Consider the following 27,581-nt stretch of genomic DNA (forward strand, 5'->3'; position numbering starts at 1 on the left):
ACCTTTCCAAGGGGGCAAAACTGTGTCTTCTGCCTTCAAGAGGTTCTGATGCTTGTTCAGTCTAATGTGTGTCTGGTTATGTTTGTCAAAAATGAGTTGCTTTCTAACAGTGTCGTACGCTCTTTTATCTGTATTAATAAATATACACCTATAATGGGGGGGAAAATGACAATGCCAGTGGACTTCAACTCCCAGAATCCCTCAAGACAGCCGTGCTGGCTGGAGAATTCTGGGAGTTGAAGTCCATAAGTCTTAAGGTTGGAGAGTCCCTGTTTTAAGGGACAACTGTAAACACCAGGTTAATATCGTCAGATGGAGAGGTTAACACTTCCAGAAGCGGCCCTGCCAACATCTGGATTTGGTGGGTCAGCCTCATCCCCAGACAGGTGTCCTCCAGGGAAACGGAGGACTCCATCCCCAAATTCTTGGCCAAAATGTCCGACAAGCCTTGAAAAATGAGTCCTAACCTGGGGTGCCCACGGGAGCGGTTCCAAACCAAAAATAATAATCAAGATGGCGGTCAAGGATGGTGGCCATCTTGACTTTTTGAACGACCCTGGAACTTAACCAATGGAAGGCACCCAGATGGGACAACTGGTCTCGGCAAGCATCTCCTGCATAGCCCACATAATCTTGGTCCCTCCCTCCCTCCCTCCCTCCCTCCCTTTCTCTCTCAAACATGCCCCATTTTCCAATATGAACAAGGTACCAATGGTCCACTTCATTACATCATGAGGAAAGCTCGGCTTAACCCCCACCACCCCCTTTCCCACCTGACCAGTTAGGCCCTTTATGATTCTTCGCTACCACCCACCCTCCCCAAGGAAAGTTGACGTTTCCAACCCTAGCGGCCTACCCATTTTTCTCCCTGCTATGTCGGATCGGTAGACACCATCGCCGGTCAGCAGCCATGGTTCTTCCTTTCCTCTCGCCCAATTGGAAGGAGAAGATCCCCTGTGATTCCCTTCTAGATCCATGGGTCTCTAGATATGAGCTCTTATCACCTCTTCGCCCACCAACGAGCCACCACTTGCAACTTCCCTACCCATTGCGGTTTACTGGTTCGGCGAGATGGTTCTCCACCGTTTGCCCTCAGAAGGAAGGACCAGCAAGGTGGCCAGAGAGAGACCTAGAGACCAATTTTTAGATTTGAAATTCCACGGGACGGTCAGGAGGATGAACAGTGTTCGCGGTATGGATTTCAGCCCACCGGTTTTGCAAGCGGGAAGGTCAGGAGAGGTGTCCTTTCTCTAACGAGGTCAACAAATGGGTTGGCCTGGCCATAACCCCCGTAGAGTGGACTCCCTCAACTTTCTGCCTCATCGGATTAATTAAGGGGTGCGCTCAGCACACCTGCTTGGCCAGTGAGGTGAGAACGGATAACAGAAACGCCATTGGAAGGAAAGAGAGGACTGTGGGGAAGACAGGAAGGAAAGAAGGAGGACCATTATCGTCAAGAAAAGCTCTTGGAGAGAGAAAGAGAGAACGTGGCTGATGGCCGGCAAGCAGGCGAGCTGGACAAGATGTCCGACAGAAAACGGGATGGAGAAGCAGGGAGGAATGGAGTGCCAGGAGAACGACGACTCGAAAGGTGGCGACAAAGAGACCGGACCCGAATTGTGACAGGCAGGTACACAGGGTGGAAAGCAGGTGAGACCTGTCCTCCTGAAACATCCCCAAAGGACGGTCACACCTTGTCCAGCAGAGACCGCTGGCAATAGAGTAACCGTTTGGGCGTGCCGTAACGCTTGAAGATCAGAATGGCGACTCCCACGGCGCAGATGGTGAGGAGTAGCAGGACGGGGATCACCACCGCGGCGGCGTTCAGCCCGCCTTCCTCAGCATTGTCCACCTCAATGATGATGACTTCTTCTCCTTCGCGACGGTCATCGGTGGCGCATCCCATCCAGTCTCGCAACACCGACTTGGGGTAGCCCGGTTCGACCTTGAGGTTCTCATTGTTAAACTTCCAGTAACGGTCTCCCTTGTAAAAGTAGGTGAAGGCTAGGGAGGGGAAACAAAGAAGAACAGACACGGGAATGTAAGAACGTGGTAGTACATTAAATGAGAAATTGTTCTGACTCAGCTCCCCAAACATGACCAACCCTCCCCAAACACGACCAACCCTGCGCTGGCAGCCCCGGCAAAAAGCTTCTCCCTCACCGCAGGTTAACAAGTCCGTCCTACAGGGAGATGAATACTGTATTTTTCAGAGCACCATTTTCCCTCAAAAATAGAGGCTGAAAATTTGGGCGTGTCATACACCGAATACAGCACTTTTTGCCTCCTGAAACTCCGCCCCCTTCACCAAAATGGCAGTGCAGAGCCTTTAGGAGGCTTCCAGAAAGCTCCTGCGGGCTGGGGAGGGCAGAAATGAATGAAAAACAGCCTGTTTTTTGCCCTCCCAGCCCCCAGCAGCATTCTATAAGCTTCCTAAAGGCTATCCATGCCCTTTTTTTTGACAAAAACGAGCCAGTTTTCATGAAAAATGGGCCGTTTTTTGCTCGTTTTTACCCCTCCCCAGGAGTACTCTACAAGCCTCCTAAGGACTATTCATGCCGTTTTTTTATTTTTAAAAAAACGGGCCCGTTTTTGTGAAAAACAGGGTATGTTTAGGAGGTTTGCAGAGTGCAAAAACTTTTTTTTATTTTCCTTTTCAAAACCTTGCTGCGTCTTATATTCCGGTGCGTCTTATACTCTGAAAAATACGGTAGTTGTCTGCCACATCTATTCAGCTCCGCCCCCTGCCTTTTATCTCCAGACCTAGGGTGGGGCTTCGCTAGCAGTGGTGGCTTTTCCATTCCGAGGATCAGCCCATAGATTTCCACTGCTCTCCTCTCCTCCTCCTCTCCTCTGCCTTCTGTGCGTCAGGCACTGGACCCAGCTGTTCCTCGTCTTCCTCATCAGCCACCTCTAGACCTGAGGGCTGTTGACTCTCCATCTGAGGGATGACGGACAGCCAGGCTCCACCTCTGTCTCTCTCTCTCTCTCTCTCCCTCTCCACAAGCTCCACTCCCTCTTCCCCCTCAGAGATCTCAGGTTGCCTTGATGCTGGCCCTGACTCCCACAGGCCACAACAGAAATGCTAATGGCCATTTTGAATATGGGATGGTGTGGCCCTTTTATAACTTGTGGGCTTTACAAGTCGAAGTTCACGAGTCATAAAGAGGCCATAGTTCCCCATTGCTGCTTTAAATTTCAGATTTGTGATGAGAATTATGGGAATCAAACACAGGCAGTCCTCAACTTACAACCTCTCATCTAATGACTGTTCGAAGTAAAGACAACACTGAAAAAAAGTGATTTAGGCATGTGTGCGCTGGCCAGCCTTTTTTTTGAGGCCATTTTTTGCTCTCCCCAGACTCCAGGGGCTTTATAGGAGCCTGGGGAGGGTGAAAACATCCTCCCCCCCCCCCCGTGGCTCTCGGGAGGCTTCAGGAGCTTCTCTGAAGCCTTCGGAGCACCAAAAAAATGGCCCTACGGGCAAACCGGAAGTTCAGGAACGGTGACTTCCGGTTTGCTCATAGGATTGTTTGCTCGTAGGGTGGTTTTTCATCCTCCAGAGCCTTCAGGAAAGCCTCCTCAAGGTCCCTGAAGGCTCCGGAGGACTAAAAGCGGCCCTACGAGCAAGCCGGAAGTCCATTCCTGAACTTTCGGTTTGCCCATATGGCTGGGTTTTTGCGCTCCGGAGGCTTCAGGGAAGGTTCAAGGTTCAAGGTTCATTTTATTTATATGCCGCCCTATTCCCGGCAGGACTCAGGGCAGCGCACAAACCCAAGGGAGGGGAAGGGAAACACAAGAACTACAACAAAAAATACAAGGGAATTTAAAACAAACAACAGCCACACAATTCGAGAGGGGAAAGGAACTCATCGACCCCAGGCCTGCCGACACAGCCAGGTTTTAACGGCTTTTCGGAAGGCCTGGAGAGAGGTGAGGGTCCGAATCTCTGCGGGGAGCTCGTTCCAAAGGGCCAGAGCTGCCACAGAGAAGGCCCTCCCCCGGGTAGTAGCCAGATGACATTGGCCAGTAGACGGAACCCGGAGGAGGCCTAATCTGTGTGATCTAATGGGTCTCCTGAAGCCTCCAGTGGGCCTCCAGGGGGGCTGTTTTCACCCTCCCCAGGCTCCAATAAAGTCTCCAGAGCCTGGGGAGGGCGAAAAAATCATGCAAAAAATGGAAGGGAGCACTGGTCATGCACGCATGCATGTATGTGTGCTGGGGGTCGCGCATTGCATTATGGGTGTGGCACACCCACGCGTGACCCCCACTGCGCTCCCCACCCTTTTGGCACGCGAGCCAAAAAAGATTCGCCATCAATGGATTAGGGGGTTGTTAAAAGATTATGATGAATTCAGTTAAACTTAAAAAATCATCCTGCTTCGTTCCTATCAGTTATTCTGAATGCTCGAAATAAATCTGGGCACCTCATTTGCATCTCATGGATGAAATCGGCCCGGGATATATTTTGGCTGGACAAAAAAGGAAGAATGCATCGTTTGAATGCATATGTTAAGCAATTCTGATCCTACTTAAGCAGGACTTCCAAATTTGGATGAGAAAGAAGGACCCCTTCTCCCCAATAAGGAAAATGATTAAGATAAACCACAATCCGTCCATTGTATGAATAATCATTACTAACAAGAGATCGGTGAATCATTTTAGGAAGACGCATTAACAGACGCTAGAAATTTTTCGGCAGGGTGGAAATGATTGTTAGCTACTCATCTGCGTCTCCTGATCGGTAAATATGAACCGTAGAGGAATAAAATATGAGTTTGAGGCTCTTAAAAGCATCTTTGGCGAACGCCCGTTTGATCTCCGCAGAAAAAAGCAAATTTACAGGAAGCCATTCGATGCCGTTGCTTTGATTTACCACCATTCAAAGGCAAAACGGAATCCAATTGAATTGTATTTTAAATCCATTTCGATTTTCCTCTGGGTTCTGCTCATTTCTGAAGGGGGCCTTCTTCCCCTGACCCATCACACCAGTTAGAAACCATGGCTTGAAAACCGAAATGAACTGGAAGTGGTGAATTCAAACTATAAAGCGGGAAGCCGAGGCTAAAGGTCAGAGTTTCCCGATAATACAAGCTGTTAAGACAGTGCAACAACTTGCCACATTCAATTATTGTCAACTTGCAAAGCATCCCTGACTTGCTCTCGAGTTGCCATAGGCAGCCAGAACACGGCAGCCAGAAACAGAAGGACATTCCACGCATATCTTTTTATTCTCAAGGCTGTCTCTCAGGTTACCCGCAGCAGCCGGAGGGGGAGTGATCTCTATAGCCCGGGAAAGTGCTCCCGTTGGAGAATATGATTTATGACACACCTTGGGGGTGAGGGGGGAAACAGGGTCATAACTGGGTCGTAAATTTCGTGGGGTCAGAGCTAGCTTCAGTTGGGTACATGCCGACATGTTGCTCCTAATAAATAACTGGATCTCATTTGAAGCTCGGCTCGAGACACATGGTTTAATTAGGGCATCCCTTGGAGCCCTGACAATTATGGGTTCACCATCTCTTCAAACAGAGGCAGTGAAGCTGCACCGCCCAAGGATTTCAACTAGATGATCTCTAAAGCGCCTTCTAATTCAAAGGTCCTAGAAAAAAACCATGTCGCTGTTTTAAGGGATTTTTCAAAGTTATTTGGCTTCCTAACAGGAAGGATAAGCAAGAAATACCTTCTGCAATTAAAAGGGGAACTATTGCTGAACTAGAAACACAAAATTAAAATCGGGCCTTGGAGAAGACATTCCCTTGCAGTCAAACCTACTTCCCAGGGATGCCATAGGGATTCTTCACGGCAGGCTAAATTGGTTCTCACGTGGAATAATCCCAGGGATTAAAACCAATCTACCCTTCCTTCAAAAGGGTGTGGTGGCTCAGTAGCTAAGACGCTGAACTTGTCGTTCAGAAAGGTCGGCAGTTCGGCGGTTCGAATCCCTAGCACCACATAACGGAGTGAGCGCCCATTACTTGTCCCAACTTCTGCTAACCTAGCATTTCGAAAGCAGGTAAAAAATGCAAGTAGAAAAATAGGAACCACCTTTGGTGGGAAGGTAACAGCGTTCCATGCTCCTTCGGCATTTAGTCATGCTGGTCACATGACCACGGAGATGTCTCCGGACAGCACTGGCTCTTCGGCTTTGAAACGGAGATGAGCACTGCCCCCTAGAGTCGGGAACAACTAGCACATATGTGCGAGGGGAACCTTTACCTTTTACCCTACCTTCAGGGCCTCGTTATTTCTCAACTTCATCCATTTTTAAGATGCATGAACTTCAACTTGCGCTCTACATGGGGCTGCCCCTAAAGAGTGTTCGGAGACTACAATTGGTCCAGAATGCAGCTGTGCGAGCGATACTGGGTGTACCTAGGTGCACCCATGTTACACCTATCCTCCGCGAGCTGCACTGGCTTCCCATCGGTCTCCGAACATGCTTCAAGGTGCTAGTTATTACCTATAAAGCCCTACATGGCCTAGGACCTGGATATCTCCGTGACCGCCTCCTGCAACATATCTCCCAGCGCCCAATAAGATCGCACAGGGCGGGCCTTCTCCGGGTACCATCAGCCACACAATGCCGTCTGGCGGCTCCCCGGGGGAGAGCCTTCTCTGTTGCAGCCCCGGCCCTTTGGAATGAGCTACCCCCTGAGATCCGGACCCTCCCCACTCTCCTGGCCTTCCGTAAGTCCGTTAAGACCTGGCTGTTTCCGCAGGCCTGGGGCTGTTGAGCTTGACTGAACTCCAGCCCCATTATAACTGAGTGCATGTTGTGTGTTTTTTTCCTGTTTTAAATTGTACTGTTTTGTGTTTTTAATCTTTTTAATCTTATAATTGTTTTTATGTAAGCCGCCCAGAGTCCTTCGGGATTGGGCGGCATACAAATCTATTAAAATTCAAAATTCAAATTCAAAACTCCCAGAATTCTGAAACACCCAATAATCAACCTTCCCAAGTAGCCATATTGTGTTGTCCAACACATGCTCTCATCATGTCTATGAAGATTCACAGGTCATGGTCATCCCAAAAGTGCTTTTTTCCAACCGGACTTGGTTTTTTCCTTGAAGACATTTAAATCGCTTCTCATCCTAAGAAGCTTCTTCGTTTCTGACTGAATAGTCGCTAGCACTTTTTTCGGAGAGTCGTTGAGGCCGCTTGGAGGTGTATCGCTGCTGTTCTGACTGAGGCTTCCCAAGAGCATGAAACAAACTCCTCATCCTGGTAAAAAACCCTTTTATTAATTTGCAGTGAATTCTGCTCATTCACAGCCGGCAAAGTCTTTCAAAGGAGGATTTACGGTCACAGACCTTATCTGGCTTGGAGAGCTGACAGGCCAATATCGGCAGAACTTGGCAAGCAGTCTCCGAGAGTCACTAACCAATTAAGCGAACTAATTGTCTCCAGCAAACTCCACTCCCCTTTCGCTCCTCTTTTATTTCCTCTGGGTGGAGCCATTCATCATTTGGCCTTACTCCCAAGTCGACCCCTGTTCTTTAGCTGTTTCCTTCGTCTGGCAACTCTGCGCATGCGCATACTGGGAACAGGCTCCAGCTGTTCCTCTGTCTCACTGACGTCTGACTCTGAAGGCAGCTGATAACTGGCATACGGCCCTGGCCTCCTCTCTGCCTCCGACACAGAGCCCTCATCAGAGCCTTCCCCTGACTCCAGGACCAGCCCATGTCCCCCCCCCCCAACGTCCCCATTGTCCAAATCTGCTGCCAGCTCCGCTGGTGGGCCACAACAAGTGCCCTCCGGGTCACCTGAATAGTTCTACACCTGTTTGCACTACTCAGGTAACCCTGAGGGCATGGGTACACCTTCAAGTGGCTTCAACGACTCTCAGAGAGAGTACTAATGATCAGATGACTTCAAGGAATATAAATCCTTCTACCTTCCACCATTCAGTCAGAAGTATCTTGGATGAGAAGCGAAACGTTTTCAAGGAGAAAGAAAGTCCAGTTGCCTTTGGAAAAAGCAGCTTTGGGACATGTTCAAATCATCCATCCAAGATGGTGGATGGGAGTTTTTTACTTTCAACAGTAGGGGGCCACTTTGCAAAAAAAAATATAGTAGATAGTGGGAACGCTTTCGATGGTAGAAAACAAGTTTCTTTTTGAGCGCTCTTACGAAGGGATCTTAATTTTCTCCACATTCTTTCTTTTATCTATCTTACCTTCGTCACTGCCCATAAATGCGCCTCGGGGTGAGTCGGGAATTCCCCCCCAAACATCAATGTTCTTAGGGTAATCCGCGTCGACAGATCGGGTCTCCTCATTGAAGCGATAATACCTGCGTTGCGAAAAGAGAACGTGTAAAGTTTCCTAACGACCGAGCCAATGTTTTGATACAAAAACCAGTGATTTATTAACAGCTTCATGAGGCATTATTCATTAGGCAAGATTTATCCGCAGCCATTTCTTTGCTTCGTTTATCTGGTTCTGAACTTTGCCCCTATTCCTTTCCTCCCCTCAGTCTGTGTCATAAATCACGTTCACCAATAGATACACCCATCTCAAACCAGCTACTGTAATCTGAGATCCGGCTCCGCCGACGGTCAACATGGAGAGTTGACAGAATGTTGAGATCAGAAGTGGATTTAGCCGGTTCGGATCAGTTCACCCGAACCGGTTGCGGCGACCTGCAGGTGGGCCTGCCCACCCACCTTGGCTCCAAAACGTCCTATTAAGCCCCATTTTCGACGCTACACATATGCGTGCACACCACACATGTGAGCAAAGTGCCTGCGTGGAAGGCCGCACATATGTGTGGAAGGGGAACACGCTCACATTTGCGAAACGGTGGTAAACCTATGTGAATCTCACCACTGGTTGAGATCCATTCACCGAAAAAGAGGCCAATTTAAGGAGTGGGTTGGACTAGAAGACCTCGAGGGTCCCATCCGACTCTTACAAGTCTACGATGGGAACTAGGTACGAAATTGACACCTGCTTCATCAAAACCTTCAGGAAGGCTGCAATGTCAATTGCTAAATCTGTTGCGACTTCTAACACACAAAGTGTTCTGACCTAGGCTCCCCCAGTAACACGAAGCCAAGTCCTCGTCCCAATAAACCCCTTTTATTTAATTTACAGTGAATTCCTCTCCAGCAAGGTCTTTCCTCTCCCACAGTCTTTCAAGATAGTTCACAATTACTGACCTTTATCAGGCTTGGAGAGTGGCCAGGCCGATATCTTTCAGACGCACCAATACTTGGCAAGAATGCAGGAATGAACTAAATTGTCTCCTGCAAACTCCACTCCCCTTTCCTTTCTCTTTTATTCCCTATGGGAGGGGCCATTCACCGTCCACCTGTGGCGTTACTCCCAAGTCAACCCTTGTTCCTTAGCTGTTCCCTTCTCCTGGCAACTCCACGCATGTGCACAGCGGGAACAGGCTCCAATTGTTCATCTGCCTCACTGATGTCTGACTCCGAAGGCAGCTGATAACAGGGGTTCCACCACAAAACCGCGTTCAACTAAAGCGCGCTCGACGAAACCGCGTAGCTGACATCATCACAGGGCAACAACAGCGTGGAGACAGAAGCACGCTGTAAACGCTAAACCTAAAATAACCCCTAAACCTAATCCTAAACCTAACCCTAAACCTAACCGTTAACCTAACCCTAAACCTAATCCTAACCCTTAACCTAACCCTAAACCTAACCCTAACCCTTAACCTAACCCTAACCCTAACCCTAACCCTAACCCTAACCCTTACCTTAACTTGAATTGGCTTGCTTTCAAAACGCTATTTAAAGCGCCCTTCTTTCTCCGCGCTCGCTGTTGTCGCCCTGTTGATGATGTCAGCGACGCGCTTTAATCGGGCGCGCTTTAGTCGAGCGCGGTTTTGTCGTGCCACAGATAACTGGCATACCGCTCTGGCCCCATCTCTCCTTTCAATGCAGAGCCCTCATCAGAGCCTTTCCCAGACTCCAGGAATGGCCATGTTCCTCCCCAACCTCCTCTCCTCACTGTCCGAATCTGCTGCCAGCTTCTCTGGCGGGCCACAACACAAAAGTCAAATGGGGAGGGTAGATTCATTTATCCCAAAGATGTTTTTTTTTTTAGATTCTAGCTTCATTCAACAGCTAACAATGGCAATGATTCCCTTTAACAATGGTGGCAAGAAAGGTCGTAAAATGGAGCAAACCGTCTCGCTGTACAACCATCTCGCCGAGTCACAGAAATTCTAAGTCTCAATTACGGTTGTAAATCGAGGACTACCCGCATTAACACACTGGGATAATCCCTGATCCAGCTAAACAGAAGCAATGATGAGGAATATTTGAGCAACTCACTTGTTTCCTCGGAAAAAGTACGTTTTCCCACTCGGCATCCAGAAAAGGGCAGCGTCGATCCGATCTGTGGGGAGCCTCCTTCCTAACTCCTTGATATGTTTCGGGTATCCCGGCTCCAAGTTGGCTTCGTTGAAAACCCAATGTTTGTCTCCTGCAAGGAGAAGACGGTCAACCAGCCACGCTAAGTACCGTATCTTTCGGAATATAAGACGCACCTTTTTCCCCTCAAAAAAGAGGCTAGAAATCTGGGTGCGTCTTATACACTGAATACAGCATATTTCGCCTCTTGAAATCCTGCCCCCTTCACCAAAATGACCGCGCATAGCCTTTAGGAGAGAGCTCCTGGGGGCTGGGGAGGGCAGAAATGAGCAAAAAATGGGCTGCTTTTTGCTCAATTTTGGCCCCCCAGCCCCGAGGAGCACTCTAAAAGCCTCTTAAAGGCTATTAATGCCCGTTTCTTGCTCGTTTTTGATCTCCCCCCCCCCAGGAACACTCTATAACAGTGTTTCTTGACCTTAGCGACTTTAAGTCCTATGGACTTCAACTCCCAGAACCCCCCAGCCAGCAGAGCTGGCTGGGGAATTCTGGGAGTTGAAGTCCACAGGACTTAAAGTCGCCAAGGTTGAGAAACACTGCTCTATAAGCCTCCTAAAGGCTATTTGGGAAAAAAGGGCCCATTTTCGCAGAAAATTTGCCTCTTCAAAACCTTGGTGCATCTTATACTCCGGTGCGTCTTATACTCTGAAAAATATGGTATCTCTGGTCTTTTTTTGAGAAGCATTCGAAGATGTTGGGCTTCTCTAGTCTAGTGAAAAGAAGGTGTAGGGTTGACATGATAGCAACATTCTGGTATTTGAGGGGCTGCCCCGAGGAGGAGGTGGGTCAACCTGTTCACCAAAGCACCGGAAGGCAAGACAAGAAGCAACGGATGGAAACTAATCAAAGAGAGAAACAATGTGGAATTAAGGAGAAACTTCTTGGCAATGAGGACAATTAACCAGTGGGACAGCTTGCCTTTAGAAATTGTGGGTGTTCCATTACTGGAGGTTTTTTAAAAAGGAGATGGGCAGTTACACTAAAATTCACATTTTAGGCTTGATTTGCAAAAACCGTGTAGGACAGGACTCACCAACCTTTCGGACACTCAATTCGTAATTTAAAATCCGGTGGATCACTAATATGAATTAGTGACGGGATGGGGGTCCTTCAGGCACTTAGCTTGGCCGCCTATTAGCGGAGGGAAACGCCCAGGATCAACCTTACGTTTGCTGGGAAGCTCAAAACACGGCCAAGAATGACTGTCTTGTAATCAGCTTGGGCGCTAGATCGGCCTCCTACAAACTCTGTCTTTTGAGGAGCCCAGCCGAAGTTTCGCACACCGCTCATTGAAGCGCCTGGACTCCAAGGGAGGGAGGGAGGGAAGCGCTTCAGCTACTAAACAGGCAGCCGAGCTAAATGCCTGAAGGACCCCATCCCATCAGCGAGCAGAAAGTAATTGTTTCGGCGGGCCATATCCGTAGTTCGAGGATCCCAGATTTAGCGCAATATAAAAAATGCCAAGATTTTTTCTGCGGGCCACCAAAATTTTCTCATGGACCACACCTTGCTACCCGCTGATGTAGAGAAAGCGATTTAAATTTGTGCTTCCACTCTCTGTAATCTTGCTGGCTCCTCTTGGTCAAAATTCGAGCCCTTCAGATCCAAAACACTAACCTTTGAAAAAGACGAATTTCCCATCTTTCCTCTCGTAGGCCGTGTTGATCGAGGCAGGAAGACCGACCCAGAACTGTCCGATCGGGAGGGGATATCCGTCGATCACACGGTTGTTACGTACTCGCCAAAACCATTTATCCTGGGAAAATGTGAAATTTTCACTTCCATCAGTCAAGTGACGGGAATGAAAAGAGACATCCGCAGGGATCATTTCCGTGGGAAATTCAAATCTAGGCATCTTCATGTATAAAAACCAGAGGTGGTTCGAACCGGTACATTCCGGTATGTACTGGTACGCTCCGGAATGTACCGGTACGGTCTGGTACGTACCGGAGTATGTCTCTTTTTGAGTAGGTAGTAACTTGGCCACCAATGCCTTCAAACTAATTCTATCTTGCTTTGTTTTACTTGCACAGAAGCAATTTTTCCACTACTGCGCATGCACGCAGAGTGTGCATCAAGGGCGCGCGTGAAGAACCCGCGCACCCAAAGTGCGTCCGAAAGCAAAGCGGCAATAAAAGAATCCGGAACGTACCCCTGATAAAAACCATTAAATACAGAGAACATAAATTAGTGTTTAGGTGCTTGGTAGTAACACGTAACAAAGGACCATCATTCCAGGCTCAATTATGGTTATAAATCTAATCTACCTGAAATCCAGATGAAGTTGAAAGCAATCTTTTCTAACAGGGTATTTGTTCTGACTTAGGCTTCCCAAGATCATGAAGCAGACTCCTCGTCCCGATAAAACCTCTTTTAATTAGGTTAAAGGGAATTCCTCTCCAGCAAAGTCCCGGCAAACAGTCTTTCATGAGATTTCACAACTAAAGACCATTATCAGGCTCGGAGAGATGCCGGGGCGATATCTTCCAAACGCCACGCTGTGGCAGCAATTCCTTGGCAAGAAGTCAGGAACAGATCTTCCCCTTAACTGTCTCCTGCAAACTCCCCTCCCCTTCTCTTCTCTTCATTCCCTATGGGAGGGGCCATTCACCGTCCACCTCTGCCTTTACTCCTGAGTCAACCCATGTTCCTTAGCTGTTCCCTTCTCCTGACAGCTCTGTGTATGCGTACACTGGGAACAGGCTCCAGTTGTTCTTCTGCCTCACTGATCTCCAACTCCAAAGGCAGCTGATGGGGCCCTGGCTACCAGGCCGAGATCTGCAAAACTTGGCAAGGAGTCTTGGAGAGTCATGAACCAATTAGCAAACTAATGGTCTCCTGCAAACTCCACTCCCCTTTTGCTCCTCTTTTATTTCCTCTGGGAGGGGCCATTCACTGTCCATCTATGGCCTTAATTCCAAGTCAACCCTAGTTCCTTAGCTGTTCCCTTCTCCTGGCAGCTCTGCGCATGCGCACACTGGGAACAGGCTCCAGTTGTTCTTCTGCCTCACTGATCTCCGACTCCAAAGGCAGCTGATAACTGTCAGACAGCCCTGGCCCCATTTCTGCCTCCAATGCAGAGCCCTCCCCAGAGTCTTCCCCAGACTCTAGGACTGGCCCATGTTCCACCACACCTCCTCACTGTCTGTGAGGACCACAACTGTACTCAGAAACTCATCAGTGGTTAATTTCATGGAAATGTGGCAGGGATGGGTTTCAACCGGTTCTCGGCAGTCCCTGCGAACCGGTTGGTCGGCGAACCCGGAAGTAAGTAACTTCCGGGAACGGCAAAGGGCGCACCCGCCCGCCCATGCTCCTTACCCGGTTTTGATGAGTTCTGCGCTTCCACGCATGCACAGGATGCATACAGCGCCTGCGCGATCCTCCAGGAGCAGCTGGAGCGTCGCGCAGACGTTAGTATGCATGTGTGCACCGGTTGGAACGAGGAGAGAAACCCACCCCTGAAATGTGGGTTGGGTTTCTGGCAATATATATATATTTCAAACTCAGGATTCAGGTTGTAGAATTCTGCCCCATGCAGAATGATGGAATTGGTTCCAAATCCAAAACATGCACCTCCCAACCACCCGCAAGCCTTCCTCTCTGTTCTACGATGCCAAATCTCTCACCTTGAAAACAAACATCTCGCCCCGGAGTACCGCAATGGTGTCAAACCGTCCGTCGCAGATGTTGGGGCCATATGTCGGGTTCTTGGGGGGCCTGTGAGGATTTCTGGGTTTGGGAGTCGTCCGAGGGATGGGGGGAAGTTTAGTGGGATGGCCACCTTCCGATCCTGAAGGAAAATGAAAGGAAAAGTTGGTCTGAAGCTCCACCTGAATTCCAAAATCTAAGATGGCTGATGGGGGGGAAAGAAGCTTCTCTAACTGGTTTTCCTCCCCAGGGACAATCTCCTATCTCCACAACCACCAGCTGAGGATGACGGGAGTTGAACCCAACTCAGGATGGGTTCTGGACAGAGGTGGTATTCAGCCAGTTCGTACCGGTTCATACTGGTTCACTCGAACCGGTAGTGGAAATCGCCCATCCGCTTCGGTTCTATGCCATCCTATGTAGGCACGTTTTCAAGTTGCGCACATGTGTACAAGCCACACGTGCGAGCAAAGCACATGCATGGAAGGTGGTATGAATGTGAGGCCACGCATGCGCACATTTGCAAACCGGTAGGGAAAGTAAGTGAATACCACCCCTGGTTCTGGAGTGACACCCACGTTACACCTATCCTCCGCGAGCTGCACTGGTTACCGATCAGTCTCCGGATACGCTTCAAGGTGCTAGTCGTAACTTATAAAGCCCTTCATGGTATTGGATCTGGGTACTTGAGAGACCGCCTGCTGCCAATTACCTCCCACAGACCCATTAGATCTCACAGGGTTGGCCTCCTCCGGGTGCCATCTACCAGCCAATGCCACCTGGCTACTACCCGGGGGAGGGCCTTCTCTGTGGCAGCTCCGGCCCTCTGGAATGAACTCCCCGCAGGGATTCGGACCCTCACCTCTCTCCAGGCCTTCCGAAAAGCCGTCAAAACCTGGCTTTGCCGGCAGGCCTGGGGGTGATGAGTTCCCTCCCCTCTCGACATGTATGGTTGTGCGACTGTTGTCTACTTTTATTATTTGTATTTTGTCTTTTTATGTTCCCCTTTTTTTCCCCCTTGAATTGTTCGCCGCCCTGAGTCCTCCCGGAGAAGGGCGGCATACAAATAATAAAATAAAAATAAAAAAATAAAAAAAGAACACTTCTCTAGAAGTTGAGGAACCACAACTAAGAATGGTCAAAGCGGCCTCTATTAAGGAGTGATAGAGGTCGCTTCTGGACGTCCTTGAATTGACGAAGAACAAAAAGCTATGTTTGAAATGGTGTTTGAGGAAGAAGAGAGAAAAATTCACAGAGGATCTACCGTGTTTCCCCGTGTTTCTTATTTTATTTTGACCCCCGAAGTAAGTGCTTGGCCTTATTTTCTGGGGAGGGAGGTCATTATTTTTGAGGTGTGCAAGAGATCCCTTAACCTCGGCCCTTGGCCCGTGGATCAGCTGATCAAGAGAGGACCAGAAGTTCTGTCTCTGTTTCTGGCACACTCTTGCCAGCCCTAGCATCACTGGGCCTGCCGTTCTTTTTACTAAGAGTTAGGTAGCTAGGGTTTGCGAGAGCGGCCTTCGCGAGGCCATTCTGCGTGGATGGCAGGTGCATGCGGGGGGCGGGCATGTTTCCCCCCAGGAAATGGGAGGGACTGACTACGCATGCTTTTAAATATTTTACGGGAGGGCTTATTTTAGCGTATGCGCTCAAAACCTTGATCGGGCTTATTATCCGGAGAGGTCTTATTTTCGGGAAAACAGAATAGTGAAGGTTCGGTGGCAAGCAAATTTCAGGGTTATTTCCTTTTTCTTTTTCTGATTTCATACCCCTGGTTTCTTTTTCTTTTTTTTTAATCCTAAGCTCTATAGAGCACTGCTTCTCTCCAAAAGAATATCACGATGGTTACCTGCGTATGAATCTATTCCCCACCAACTGGGTGATCTTTTTAGTAGCAATAGCAGTTAGACTTATATACCGCTTCATAGGGCTTTCAGCCCTCTCTCAGCGGTTTACAGAGTCAGCATATTGCCCGCAACACCAATCCAGGTCCTCATTTTACCCACCTCGGAAGGATGGAAGGCTGAGTCAACCCTGAGCCGGTGAGATTTGAACAGACAAACTGCAGAACTGCAGTCAGCTGAAGTAGCCTGCAGTGCTGCATTTAACCACTGTGCCACCTCGGCTCTTTTTTTTATTCACACCTGGTCAACGGGTAACATATAGGGGTGGGCTGCTAGGAGTTCGCACCCGTAGCTAACCTCATGGCTGGTTCAGAGAATCTCCAAATCCCACCTCTGGCTGGCCCCGCCCAACCCTGGATGGCCCACACCCATAATGCAATGCACGTGCGACATCCTTCCCCCAGCGCTCCCCCTGTGCATGCAGCCTCCTCCTTCTTTGCCATTTGGGGCCTAGCAAGCCTCCCTGAAGCCTCCTGGGAGCAAACACGGGGTTGCATGGGGGCCCCGCCCACCCCGTGCGTGCACTCGTGACCCGCCCACCCACCAATATTGAGCACGTGTCTCCCGCATGTGCAACAGAGACCCGAAAATCAGCTGGCTGGCGGGAGGCACGTGCGCATGTGTGGCGATGAACTGGGACGACAGTTCGCCTACCCACATAGCGGGGCACATGTGCCATATGTTCGCCATCACGGGTATAGGGTTTCCTGCCTGAGCAAAGGGTTAGAGTACTACTCAGTTATTCTGTTATACCATAGAGCTGTTGTATCCCCCGCCGGTCATCTTCTGGCAGCTCGAAGTTCTCCGTGTCCATCCACTGGTAGAAAGGAGCCATGATGGCAGAAGGGTCGTTCGAGTGCTCCAACCCTAGTGCGTGACCCAACTCATGGACGGCGACCAGGAAGATGTCATTTCCTGAAAGGCAGAGGGCAGGAAATGAACTGGGGGCACCAAGGATGCTGTTGAAAATCCCTACCTCATCCTTCAGCTGTTGCAACTTCCCTTGACCGCAGAAAAGAGAGGAACCGCAGAAGAGAGAGAGATTGCTTCACAGCAAAAATAAGGATTATGTAGCTCAGGGACGTGGAGGTTGGTGTTGTGGCCTGCCAGCAGAACTGGCAGCAGATTGATGGATTTTTGGATGGATTTTCCTTTCCAACAGGGGTTTTCAAAACATCCTGCCTTGAATGGACGTCTGCCGGCAGTATTTGCTTTGCTTATGAATAGAGCCATCTAAATGTTGTGGCCCACCAGCGGCCAGCTAAGCTGGCAGCAAATTCAGACAGTGAGGCAGTTGGGGGGGAACCTGGGCCAGCCCTGGAGCTTGGGGAAGGCTCTGATGAGGGCTCTGCATCAGAGGCAGAGATGGGGCCAGGGACATCTGACAGTTATCAGCTGCCTTCGGAGTCGGAGATAAGGGGGCAGAAGAATAGCTAGAGCCTGTTCCCAGTGTGCGCATGCACAGAGCTGCCAGGAGAAGGGAACAGCTAAGGAACTAGGGTTGATTTGGGATTAAGGCCATAGATGGACAGTGAATGGCCCCTCCCAGAGGAAATAAAAGAGGAGCGAAAGGGGAGTGGAGTTTGCAGGAGACCATTAGTTTGCTAATTGGTTCATGACTCTCCAAGACTCCTTGCCAAGTTTTGCAGATATCGGCCTGGCAGCTCTCCAAGCCAGATAAGGTCTTCCTTTGAAAGACTTTAACAGGTGTAAATGAGCAGAATTTACAGTAAATTAATAAAAGGGGTTTTTGCCGGGACAGGAAAAACAGAGGGTGCCTCTTCTACGGGCATCCCCATTTCTGCCCCCAAAGAGTTTTCACAACAGGGGAGGCCGAAGGGGAACTAAGAATGCAATCGAGGAAGTCTAGAGAAGTGGAAAAGAGAAGTCACGTTCTGCCGGGTCCCGAGCGAGTGAGTAGCGCAGATGGGATTAACCATGGATGGATCACCATCTGTGAGTCACTTGGACAATCTGTCTGGCTTCCCGGTTCCTCCCAGGGTCACTGTCTCTATCCCCTCCTCCATCAAAAGTTGTCCCATAATCCCAGCCTCTCACCGCTGAGGTCATCATTGCGAGAGGTCCAGGGCTCGGCCGCGTCAAAGTGAGTGTCGCCACCGATGTGGGGCCCCGGGAAGTAGGCATGGGCCAAGAAGCCGCCTTCACCATCGAACGGGGTGCTATCACCATGGAAGCCATCGGCGAAGAAGATCATGATGTCCGCCTGCGTTTCACGGCCCTCCCGCACGGACGAGTAAGGCACCTCGCGGAAACGCAGCGGCGTCACCGATTGCCAGACGCGGAAGGCCCGTCGGATCGCGGCAAAGGTGGCCTGTTCGCCAACCTTGGGGGTATAGTTCTGGATGCTACAATAGAGGCGAAAAATATATGAGGTTCTAGAGTCTTACAGTCCTACATTTCTAACCAGGATCTACAAACTGGATTTGCTTCCCGCAACACCGTTTTGTTGTCCTTAACGGAAAGACCAGAGGTGGGTTTCACATAATGTTACCACCGGTTCTCCGCGCACCGAAACTGGTGAGCGCATGTGCAGGCTCCATGAGTGTGTGCGGCTTCCGCGTGTGCGCTTTGCTTACGCGCACTGCTTGCACGCATGAATACACGAATACTGGTTCATCCTGAATGTTATCTAGGTGTCTCGCAAATTCAGCTTCCAGAGTTGTCAACTAGCGCCCCATAAATTCATAGAAAGAAAGGGGTTTTAGAGATCCTCTAGTCTAACCCCCTGCTCAAGGCAGAAATCCATGCTTCTGAAGTTGTGGCTGCACCACAGCCGAAGGACCTCAGGTTAGCAAACTGCTGTGATGTGTTGGCTAGATTAACCTGCTCACTTTTTAATCTCGATTCCACAATTTTTTACTTCTCTCCATGTTAAATCAAATCTTTCAGGGAATCTGAGAATCTGGACTTTTAACAGTAAGATCTGGTGCATTGTTTTACTTTAAGATGGGTGGACTTCAACTCCCAGAATTCCCCAGCCTGGAAGTCCAACCTCGGCAACTTTAAGATGGGTGGACTTCCACTCCCAGAATTCCCCAGCCAGGAAGTCCAACCTAGGCAACTTTAAGATGGGTGGACTTCAACTCCCAGAATTCCCCAGCCAGGAAGTCCAATCTAGGCAACTTTAAGATGGGTGGACTTCCACTCCCAGAATTCCCCAGCCAGGAAGTCCAACCTAGGCAACTTTAAGATGGGTGGACTTCAACTCCCAGAATTCCTCAGCCAGGAAGTCCAAACTAGGCAACTTTAAGATGGGTGGACTTCAACTCCCAGAATTCCCCAGCTAGCCTTGCTGGCTGGGGAATTTGGGGAGTGGAAGTCCACCCATCTCAAAGTCACCAAGATTGAGAAACACTGATTATTTTCTTTCGTAAGGCTTCTAGTCCTCATGTTTGTGCCAAAAGGTCACTCTGGTATTTGGAACAGGAAGGATCTAAAGTTTGCGGTGCGACGAGATTTCAATTAACTCGCGTTCCCCACCCTGTTTTCTAACTTCTTTCTTTCCTGGCCCTTTACGCAGAATTTAACAAACATGACAACAGCTTGCGTCTTACCAGAAACTAAGATCCATTTGCTGCCACTTGAAACCTTGGATCGCGTAGCGCCTGCGCCTCACGTTGGCTTTAATTTCCGCTCCAAATTTATCCGGGACGCCACAACGAGGCCTCTTCATAGCCCTAGAAGGAGAGATGCCCCGAAAATTAGAAATTTGCAGGCAGTGGATTCTTGGTTCCCAAAAGGTTCCTTTGCCCCCTTCTAGTCTCATCTTAGGCACTAAAACCAGCTGGCTGATTTGGGGCCAATCACCAGGAGACAGTGAGTTCTAGTCTCAACTGAGGGACAAACACTGTCTGAGTGACTTTGGGCCAATCACCAGGAGACAGTGAGTTCTAGTCTCAACTGAGGGACAAACACTGTCTGAGTGACTTTGGGCCAATCACCAGGAGGCAGTGAGTTCTAGTCTCATCTTAACCATGAATACTGTCTGGGTGACTTTGAGCCAATCACCAGGAGACAGTGAGTTCTAGTCTCATCTTAACCATGAATATTGTCTGGGTGACTTTGGGCCAATCACCAGGAGACAGTGAGTTCTAGTCCCATCTTAGCCATGAATACTGTCTGGGTGACTTTGGGCCAATCACCAGGAGACAGTGAGTTCTAGTCTCATCTTAACCATGAATACTGTCTGGGTGACTTTGAGCCAATCACCAGGAGACAGTGAGTTCTATTCTCATCTTAACCATGAATATTGTCTGGGTGACTTTGGGCCAATCACCAGGAGACAGTGAGTTCTAGTCCCATCTTAGCCATGAATACTGTCTGGGTGACTTTGGGCCAATTACCAGGAGACAGTGAGTTCTAGTCTCATCTTAACCATGAATACTGTCTGGGTGACTTTGGGCCAATCATCAGGAGACAGTGATTTCTAGTCTCATCTTAGCCATGAATACTGTCTGGGTGACTTTGGGCCAATCACCAGGAGACCGTGAGTTCCATATTACATAAATAAACATATCCCGCTGGAATTCGAATGGGAAAGCATCTAGGCAGATCTCCAAGACTGAAGACCACCTGGGCAAGTAGGACAAAAAAGATCTTGGAACATCCTTCCCGTTATCGGGAGTCAAGGAACACCATCACTCTAGAGCAAGCATGTCCAAACTTGGGAACTTTAAGACGCATGGACTTCAACTCCCAGAATTCCCCAGCCAGTCGGCTGGGGAATTCTGGGAGTTGAAGTCCACGAGTCTTAAAGTTCCCAGGTTTGGACATCTCTGCTCTACAGTCATCGATGACTCTGGAACCCACAAGCGGATTAATTCCCAGCTCACCAGAAGGCTGTAAGTAGTGGGGCTTAATGGCCTAAATTAAGAAATGGGAAGTACTCTGTATTCCCAGGGCTACAACAAAACCTGTGGTTTAGCCACATGAATGTGACACTCCTTCCTACCCCTAAGGCAATGGGGGTCTAATTGAAGTGGTGGGCTGTGGAAATAGATTGGGGGGGGGTGAGTCTACAGTGGAGAACCACGATAGAGATACGAGCATAAGTTGGTTGATGGACAGACAGGCCCACAGAGTAAGATTTCTCAAGCTTAGCAAGTTTAAGAAGGGGGGAGGAGAGGGGGAGGGGGAGGAGAGGGAAGGGAGGAAGGCAGAAAGAAAATAAGAAAGAAAGAAAGAAAGAAAGAAAGAAAGAAAGAAAGAAAAGGGGGGAGGGAGAGAAGAAAGAAAGAAAAAAAAAAGAAAAGGGAGGGAGGGAGAGAAGAAAGAAAGAAAGAAAGAAAGAGAGAAGGAAAGAGGGAGGGAAGAAATAAAGAGAAAGGAAAAAGGGAGGGAGGAAAGAAAGAAAGAAGAGAGGGGGAGAGAAGAGAGAAAGAGAAAAAAAGAAAAAAAGAGGGAAGAAAGAAAAAGAAAGAAAGGAAGGTAAGGAAGAAAAAAAAGATAGAGGGAAGGAGAGAAGAAAGAAAGAGAAAGAAAGAGAAAGAAAGAAGGAAGGTGGGAAGAGAAAGAAAAAGAAAGAAAGAAAAAGAAAAGGGAGAGAAGAAAGAAAGATAGAAAGAGAAGGAAAGGAAGGAAGGGAAGAAGGAAGGAAAGAAATAGGGAGGGAGAAGAAAAAAAGAAAGAAAGAAAAGAAAGAAAGGAGGGAGGGAGAAAGAGAGGAAAGAAAAAAGGGGGAGAGAAGAGAGAAAGATAAAAAAGAAAAAGAAAGAGGGAAGAAAGAAAGGAAAGAAAGAAAGGGAGGGAAGGAAGGAAGAAAAGATAAAGGAAAGGAGAGAAGAAAGAAAGAGAAAGAAAGAGGGAAGGTGGGAAGAGAAAAAGAAAGAAAGAAAAAGAAAAGAGAGGGAGAGAAGAAAGAAAGAAAAAGAAGGAAGGAAGGAAAGAAATAGGGAGGGAGAAGAAAGAAAGGGAGGGAAGGAAGGAAGAAAGAAAAGAGAGGGAGGGAGAGAAGAAAGAAAGAGGGAAGGTGGAAAGAGAAAGGAAAAGAAAGAAACAAAAAGAAAAGAGAGGGAGATAAGAAAGAAAGGAAGAGTGGGGAAGAAAAAGAAAGAAGGAAGGAAAGAAAAAGGGAGGGAGAAGAAAGAAAGAAGGAAAGAATCGCTTCCATATTGTTCCCAAGAAAATTGCATAGCTTTTCTTCAGGAACTCAGAGCAATGGAAAAAAATGCCTAATTTATCCTGGATAAATTCCATTGATCATATACCACCCTCTCCAAATTTTCTTGGTCTTGTTTCGGCATCTCTTAATTCCAATGTCAGGTTTGGCCATTCTCTGACCCTGGAATATTTTCTCGCCTGAAACGCCAGAAACTGTCAACGTAGCGAAGTCTCCCTTCCCCTCTGCACTCTTTTTTCTGGGGTTGCGTCTATTTCTAAATTACGAAACCTGCAAGGGATCGACAGCGTTCCTTCCTCCTAAAAGTGCCATGGACGCAAATAGAACCACAAATAAATAATGACCTAACCGATTTCTAAACAGACACACATAACCACAGAGTAAAGTCCCGAAGGAAGCTTTCCCAAACTACTAGGTATAAACCTACATATAAACCTGCAGTTTGATCCTGACCTGCTCAAGGTTGACTCAGCCTTCCATCCTTCCTCCCAAGTTCAGTAAAATGAGGACCCAGATTGTTGGGGGCAAGAGGCTGACTGCAAACCACTTAGAGTGGGCTGTAAAGCAGTATATAACTCTTAACTGCTATTGTTATCCTATCCACTCATTGCCGACTGTCAGCAGTTCGATCCTAACCGGCTCAAGGATGACTCAACCTTCCATCCTTCCAGGTGGTTAAAATGAGGAACCAGATTGTTGGGGGCAAGAGGCTGACTGTAAACCGCTTAGAGTGGGCTGTAAAGCAGTATATAACTCTTAAGTGCTATTGTTATCCTATCCACTCATTGCTGACTGTCAGCAGTTCGATCGTGAGCGGCTCAAGGATGAACTCAACCTTCCATCCTTCCAGGTGGTTAAAATGAGACCCAGATTGTTGGGGGCAAGAGGCTGACTGCAAACCGCTTAGAAAGGGCTATAAAGCAGTATATAACTCTTCTGCTATTGTTATCCTATCCACTCATTGCCGACTGTCAGCAGTTCGATCCTGACCGGCTCAAGGATGACTCAACCTTCCATCCTTCCAGTTGGTTAAAATGAGACCCAGATTGTTGGGGGCAAGAGGCTGACTGTAAACCGCTTAGAGTGGGCTGTAAAGCAGTATATAACTCTTAACTGCTATTGTTGTCCTTTCCACTCATTGCTGACTGTCAGCAGTTCGATCCTGACCGGCTGAAGGATGACTCAACCTTCCATCCTCCCAGGTGGTTAAAATGAGACCCAGATTGTTGGGGGCAAGAGGCTGACTGCAAACCGCTTAGAAAGGGCTGTAAGGCAGTATATAACTCTTAACTGCTATTGTTATCCTACCCACTCTTTGCCGAGTGTCAGCAGTTTGATCCTGACCGGCTCAAGGATGACTCAACCTTCCATCCTTCCAAGTGGTTAAAATGAGACCCAGATTGTTGGGGGCAAGAGGCTGACTGTAAACAGAGTGGGCTGTAAAGCAGTATATAACTCTTAACCGCTATTGTTATCCTATCCACTCATTGCCGACTGTCAGCAGTTCGATCCTGACCAGCTCAAGGATGAACTCAACCTTCCAAATAGACAGATAAGCAAACTGGAAAGAGAGAGAGAAAGAAACAAAGAACGAAAGAAGATAGACAGACAGAGATAAACAAATGGACACAGACAGACAGCAAAATGGAGGGAGAGAGAAAGAGAGAGGGAGAGGGAGAGAGGGAGAAAGAAAGAGAGAGGAGACAGAGAGAGAGAGAGAAAGAAAAGGAAAGAAAGATACAAAAATAGCAAAATAGACAGATAAGCAAACTGGAAAGAGAGAGAGAAAGAAACAAAGAACGAAAGAAGATAGACAGAGATAGACAAATGGAGACAGACAGCAAAATGGGGGGAGAGGGAGAGAGAGGGAGAGGGAGAGAACAAAATGGAGATACAGATTAGACAGACAGACAAACAGCCATACGGGATAAAACCTAACCCATAATTTCTTCACATTGGCAAGTGAACTTGTCTGGGAGTTAAAGCCCAGGCCTCTCTAAATTGCTAACCCGGAGAAACATCAGCAAAATTCCGTGCGATCCAAAACTTTGCATCCAACAGTTTAAAAATAAATAAAATAAACCACTTTCATCCTCATCCCGGATATTTCTTTTGCAGGCCGAATTAAACAAAATGGCCACTGCTCCGACAGCCTACATCACAACGAAGCCTTTTTTCCCCCCTTCTCCTCCTGGCCAAAAGGCACTGAATAATTTTTAGCGAGGTTCAGCGACGGTCACCCCTTCTGCCCATTCACACACACCCCAACGCCGTTGACTAATCCCTAACCGTCATCCCCTGTCTGAAGCTGCTCCCAAGTTTCTTTCCAATCCCCCCTCTTCTTTGCCAGGTTCTTGTGGTGGGGCGTCCCACTGGTTAACTCCAACCACACCAGACGCTCGGCGCTTTGTAGGCTGGCCAAGGGCCACCCCAACACAGGATGCCCTGTAGCCACGCTGCCCACTCGCCAAAGCTGGGACTTCACATCTGGTTCCCCTCCCTCGACACACACAACCACAGGCCTGTCCTTCCTCTCCCCCCCCCCAAATGACATCATCCGAGGCGGTTTCGTAAGGTCTTCTCCTGACTGCCAAGCCTTGTGGGAAGCCTTGGAGAACGTCTTTGGGGGGGGGGGGGGGATAAAAGATGAGTTCTGGGTTTAGCAATAGCAATAGCAGTTAGACTTATATACCACTTCATAGGGCTTTCAGCCCTCTCTAAGAGGTTTATAGAGTCAGCATATTGCCCCCAACAACAATCCGGGTCCTCATTTTACCCACCTCGGAAGGATGGAAGGCTGAGTCAACCCTGAGCCGGTGAGATTTGAACAGCCGAACTGCAGAACTGCAATCAGCTGAAGTAGCCTGCAGTGCTGCATTTAACCACTGCGCCACCTCGTTTCATGCCCCCTTTTTCCACCAAGGGTGTTTCTCTCGATTGGATCGAAGCAGGGAGTGGGTTGCTCCCGGCATTACCACCGGTGCGGTGCGGGAAAAATTTTTGCCCACACACTCGCTTCCCTCACCCAAAAACAGATCTGCGCGTGCGCAAAACGTTACAAAAAGAGGGGGGAGGACATGTGCAATTGCGATGGTCAGCCCCGTAGGAGAACCGGTTCCGGGGCGTGGCAGGCCTGGGTCTCTGCCGATTCCAATGACTTGGGCCGCCAAACAACAACCGGTTCAGTTGAACCGGTGCGAACCGGTAGGAACCCACCTCTGGATCGAAGCCACGATGGATAAGCTTGCGTTCCAATTCACACTTCTTTCCAAACCAGCATCCTCCTTTTACAAGAGGTTCCCTATCTTAACTCATGCTTGAGGAGCAGTTGGTGCTCTCTCTGAAGCTTGATTGTTTTCTTGAAGATGTCTCATGACCCAACTAGGGAATAGCATCAGTGTTAGAAGAGAGTGGAGTTTGGGGAGTGGAAGAGGAGGACTGATGATCCTTATATTCAGACCGAGGCTTCCCGAAAGCATGAAGCAAACTCCTGGTCCCGACAAAAACCCCTTTTATTCATTGACTGTGAATTCTGCTCCATCACATCCAGCAAAGTCTTTCGAGGGAGGATTTACAGTCACCGACCTTATCTGGCTTGGAGAGCTGCCAGGCCGATACCTGCAAAACCTGGCAAGGAGTCTCAGAGAGTCACGAGCCAATGAAGCGAACTCCTGCAAACTCCACTCCCCTTTCGCTCCTCTTTTATTTCCACTGGGAGGGGCCATTCATTGTCCATTTGTGGCCTTACCCCCATGTCGACCCCTCTTCTTTAGCTCTTCCCTTTGCCTGGCAACTCTGCGCATGCGCACACTGGGAACAGGCTCCAGCTGTTCCTCTGCCTCACTGACGTCGGTGCTAGAAGAGATCGGGGTTTGCGAAGTGGAGGAGGAGGAGGAAGAGGAGGAGATGGACTGATGCATCCTTGGTGTTCTCTGAGCTTGGTGGTTTTATCACAGACATTTCATGACCCCACTATGTAACATCATCAATGCTAGGGAACAAAATAAATGACGTCATCAAGAGCACTCATGATTTTACCTAGTTTGGGTCATTGCAATTGCAGGCTAACTCTGCCTACTGTCAGCAATTCGATTCTGACCAGCTCAAGGTTGACTAAGCCTTCCATCCTTTTGAGGTTGGTAAAATGAGGACCCAGATCACTGGGGCAAGATGCTGACTCTATAAACTGCTTAGAGAGGCCTGTAAATCCTGTAAAGTGGTATGTAAGCCTAAGTGCTATTACAATTGCAGGCTAACTCTGCCTACTGCCAGCAGTTCGATCCTGGCCAGCTCAAGATTTGACTCAACCTTCCGAGGTTAGTAAAACGGGGACTCAGGATTGTTGGGGGCAAGATGCTGACTATAAACCACTTGAGAAAGGGCTGTAAAGCACTGTAAAGCAGCATATAAGTCTAAGGGCTATTGCAACTGCAGGCTAACTCTGCCTACTGCCAGCAGTTCGATCCTGGCCAGTTCAAGTTTGACTCAACCTTCTGAGGTTAGTAAAACGAGGACTCAGGATTGTTGGGGGCAAGATGCTGACTATAAACCACTTAAGAAAGGGCTGTAAAGCACTGTAAAGCGACATATAAGTCTAAGGGCTATTGCAACTGCAGACTAACTCTGCCTATTGCTAGCAGTTCGATGCTGGCCAGCTCAAGTTTGACTCAACCTTCCGAGGTTAGTAAAACGAGGACTCAGAATTGTTGGGGGCAAGATGCTGACTATAAACCACTTGAGAAAGGGCTGTAAAGCACAATATAAGTCTAAGGGCTATTGCAACTGCAGGCTAACTCTGCCTACTGCCAGCAGTTCGATCCTGGCCAGCTCAAGTTTGACTCAACCTTCCGAGGTTAGTAAAACGAGGACTCAGGATTGTTGGGGGCAAGATGCTGACTCTATAAACCACTTAAGAGAGAGCTGTAAAGCACTGTAAAGTGGTATATAAGTCTAAGTGCTAGTCAGGAAAGAGAAGGAGCAATGATCCTGATTTTGGGTCAAGGCCTACAGTTGCGTCTTACAAAAATCATGCAATTTTTTTTTTTGTCTTTCCAGCACCCCTTGGCAAGCGATCCATTAACAATATCCCAATTCATCGTGGGTTCACACACACACACACACACACACACACACACACACACACACACACACAGGAGTTCAAAAAGTACATGTTTGTAAGAAGAGAATCTGGTGAAAGGTGAATGACTCGGGAGCGCAGAAGGAGAAAAAACAAGGCCACTCACGTCATAGTCTCACTATCGGCTGTGCCCGTCACTCGAAGTCCGTAGAAACGCTGCATGGCAGCGATGGCGGCCGACACCGACTGGGGAGAACGCTGGGTGTGGGTGCGAAGGTTGCCCGGGGGCAGGTACCCATATTGTTGCAGCCAGGCCTGGTGGGGAAAATCAAAAACGGGGAGCATGAAAACAAAAAATCGAAACTCGAAAGCCATCCGAAGAGTAGATTCAAGGATATAAAAAATGGAATG

At 48.6% G+C, this 27,581-nt stretch overlaps 1 protein-coding gene across 1 annotated transcript; it reads right to left on the reverse strand.

Moving 5' to 3' along the window:
- Positions 1–59: 59 nt before the first annotated feature.
- MMP14 (matrix metallopeptidase 14) lies at positions 60–27,581 on the reverse strand. Its single transcript, XM_032236756.1, has 9 exons — positions 27,337–27,581; positions 19,530–19,652; positions 18,013–18,320; positions 16,708–16,869; positions 14,029–14,192; positions 12,017–12,155; positions 10,304–10,454; positions 8,180–8,295; positions 60–2,004 (listed from the first exon to the last, which is right to left on the reverse strand). The coding sequence occupies exons 1-9, from the start codon at positions 27,543–27,545 to the stop codon at positions 1,688–1,690; spliced, it is 1,689 nt and encodes a 562-aa protein (XP_032092647.1). The 5' UTR covers positions 27,546–27,581; the 3' UTR covers positions 60–1,687.

The sequence above is a fragment of the Thamnophis elegans genome, chromosome Z, assembly GCF_009769535.1.
Source record: "Thamnophis elegans isolate rThaEle1 chromosome Z, rThaEle1.pri, whole genome shotgun sequence".
In the NCBI taxonomy this organism is placed as follows: Eukaryota; Metazoa; Chordata; class Lepidosauria; order Squamata; family Colubridae; genus Thamnophis; species Thamnophis elegans.

What these genes read in the sequence shown, in the direction of transcription:
- MMP14 (XM_032236756.1), bottom strand. Translation starts at nt 27,545, where the DNA reads ATGGCTTTCGAGTTTCGATTTTTTGTTTTCATGCTCCCCGTTTTTGAT. An exon ending in GCCGATAGTGAGACTATGAC is followed by an intron (nt 19,653 to 27,336) that starts GTGAGTGGCCTT and finishes CTCTCCTTCTAG; the next exon opens with GGCTATGAAGAGGCCTCGTT. An exon ending in CAAATGGATCTTAGTTTCTG is followed by an intron (nt 18,321 to 19,529) that starts GTAAGACGCAAG and finishes CCTCTATTGTAG; the next exon opens with CATCCAGAACTATACCCCCA.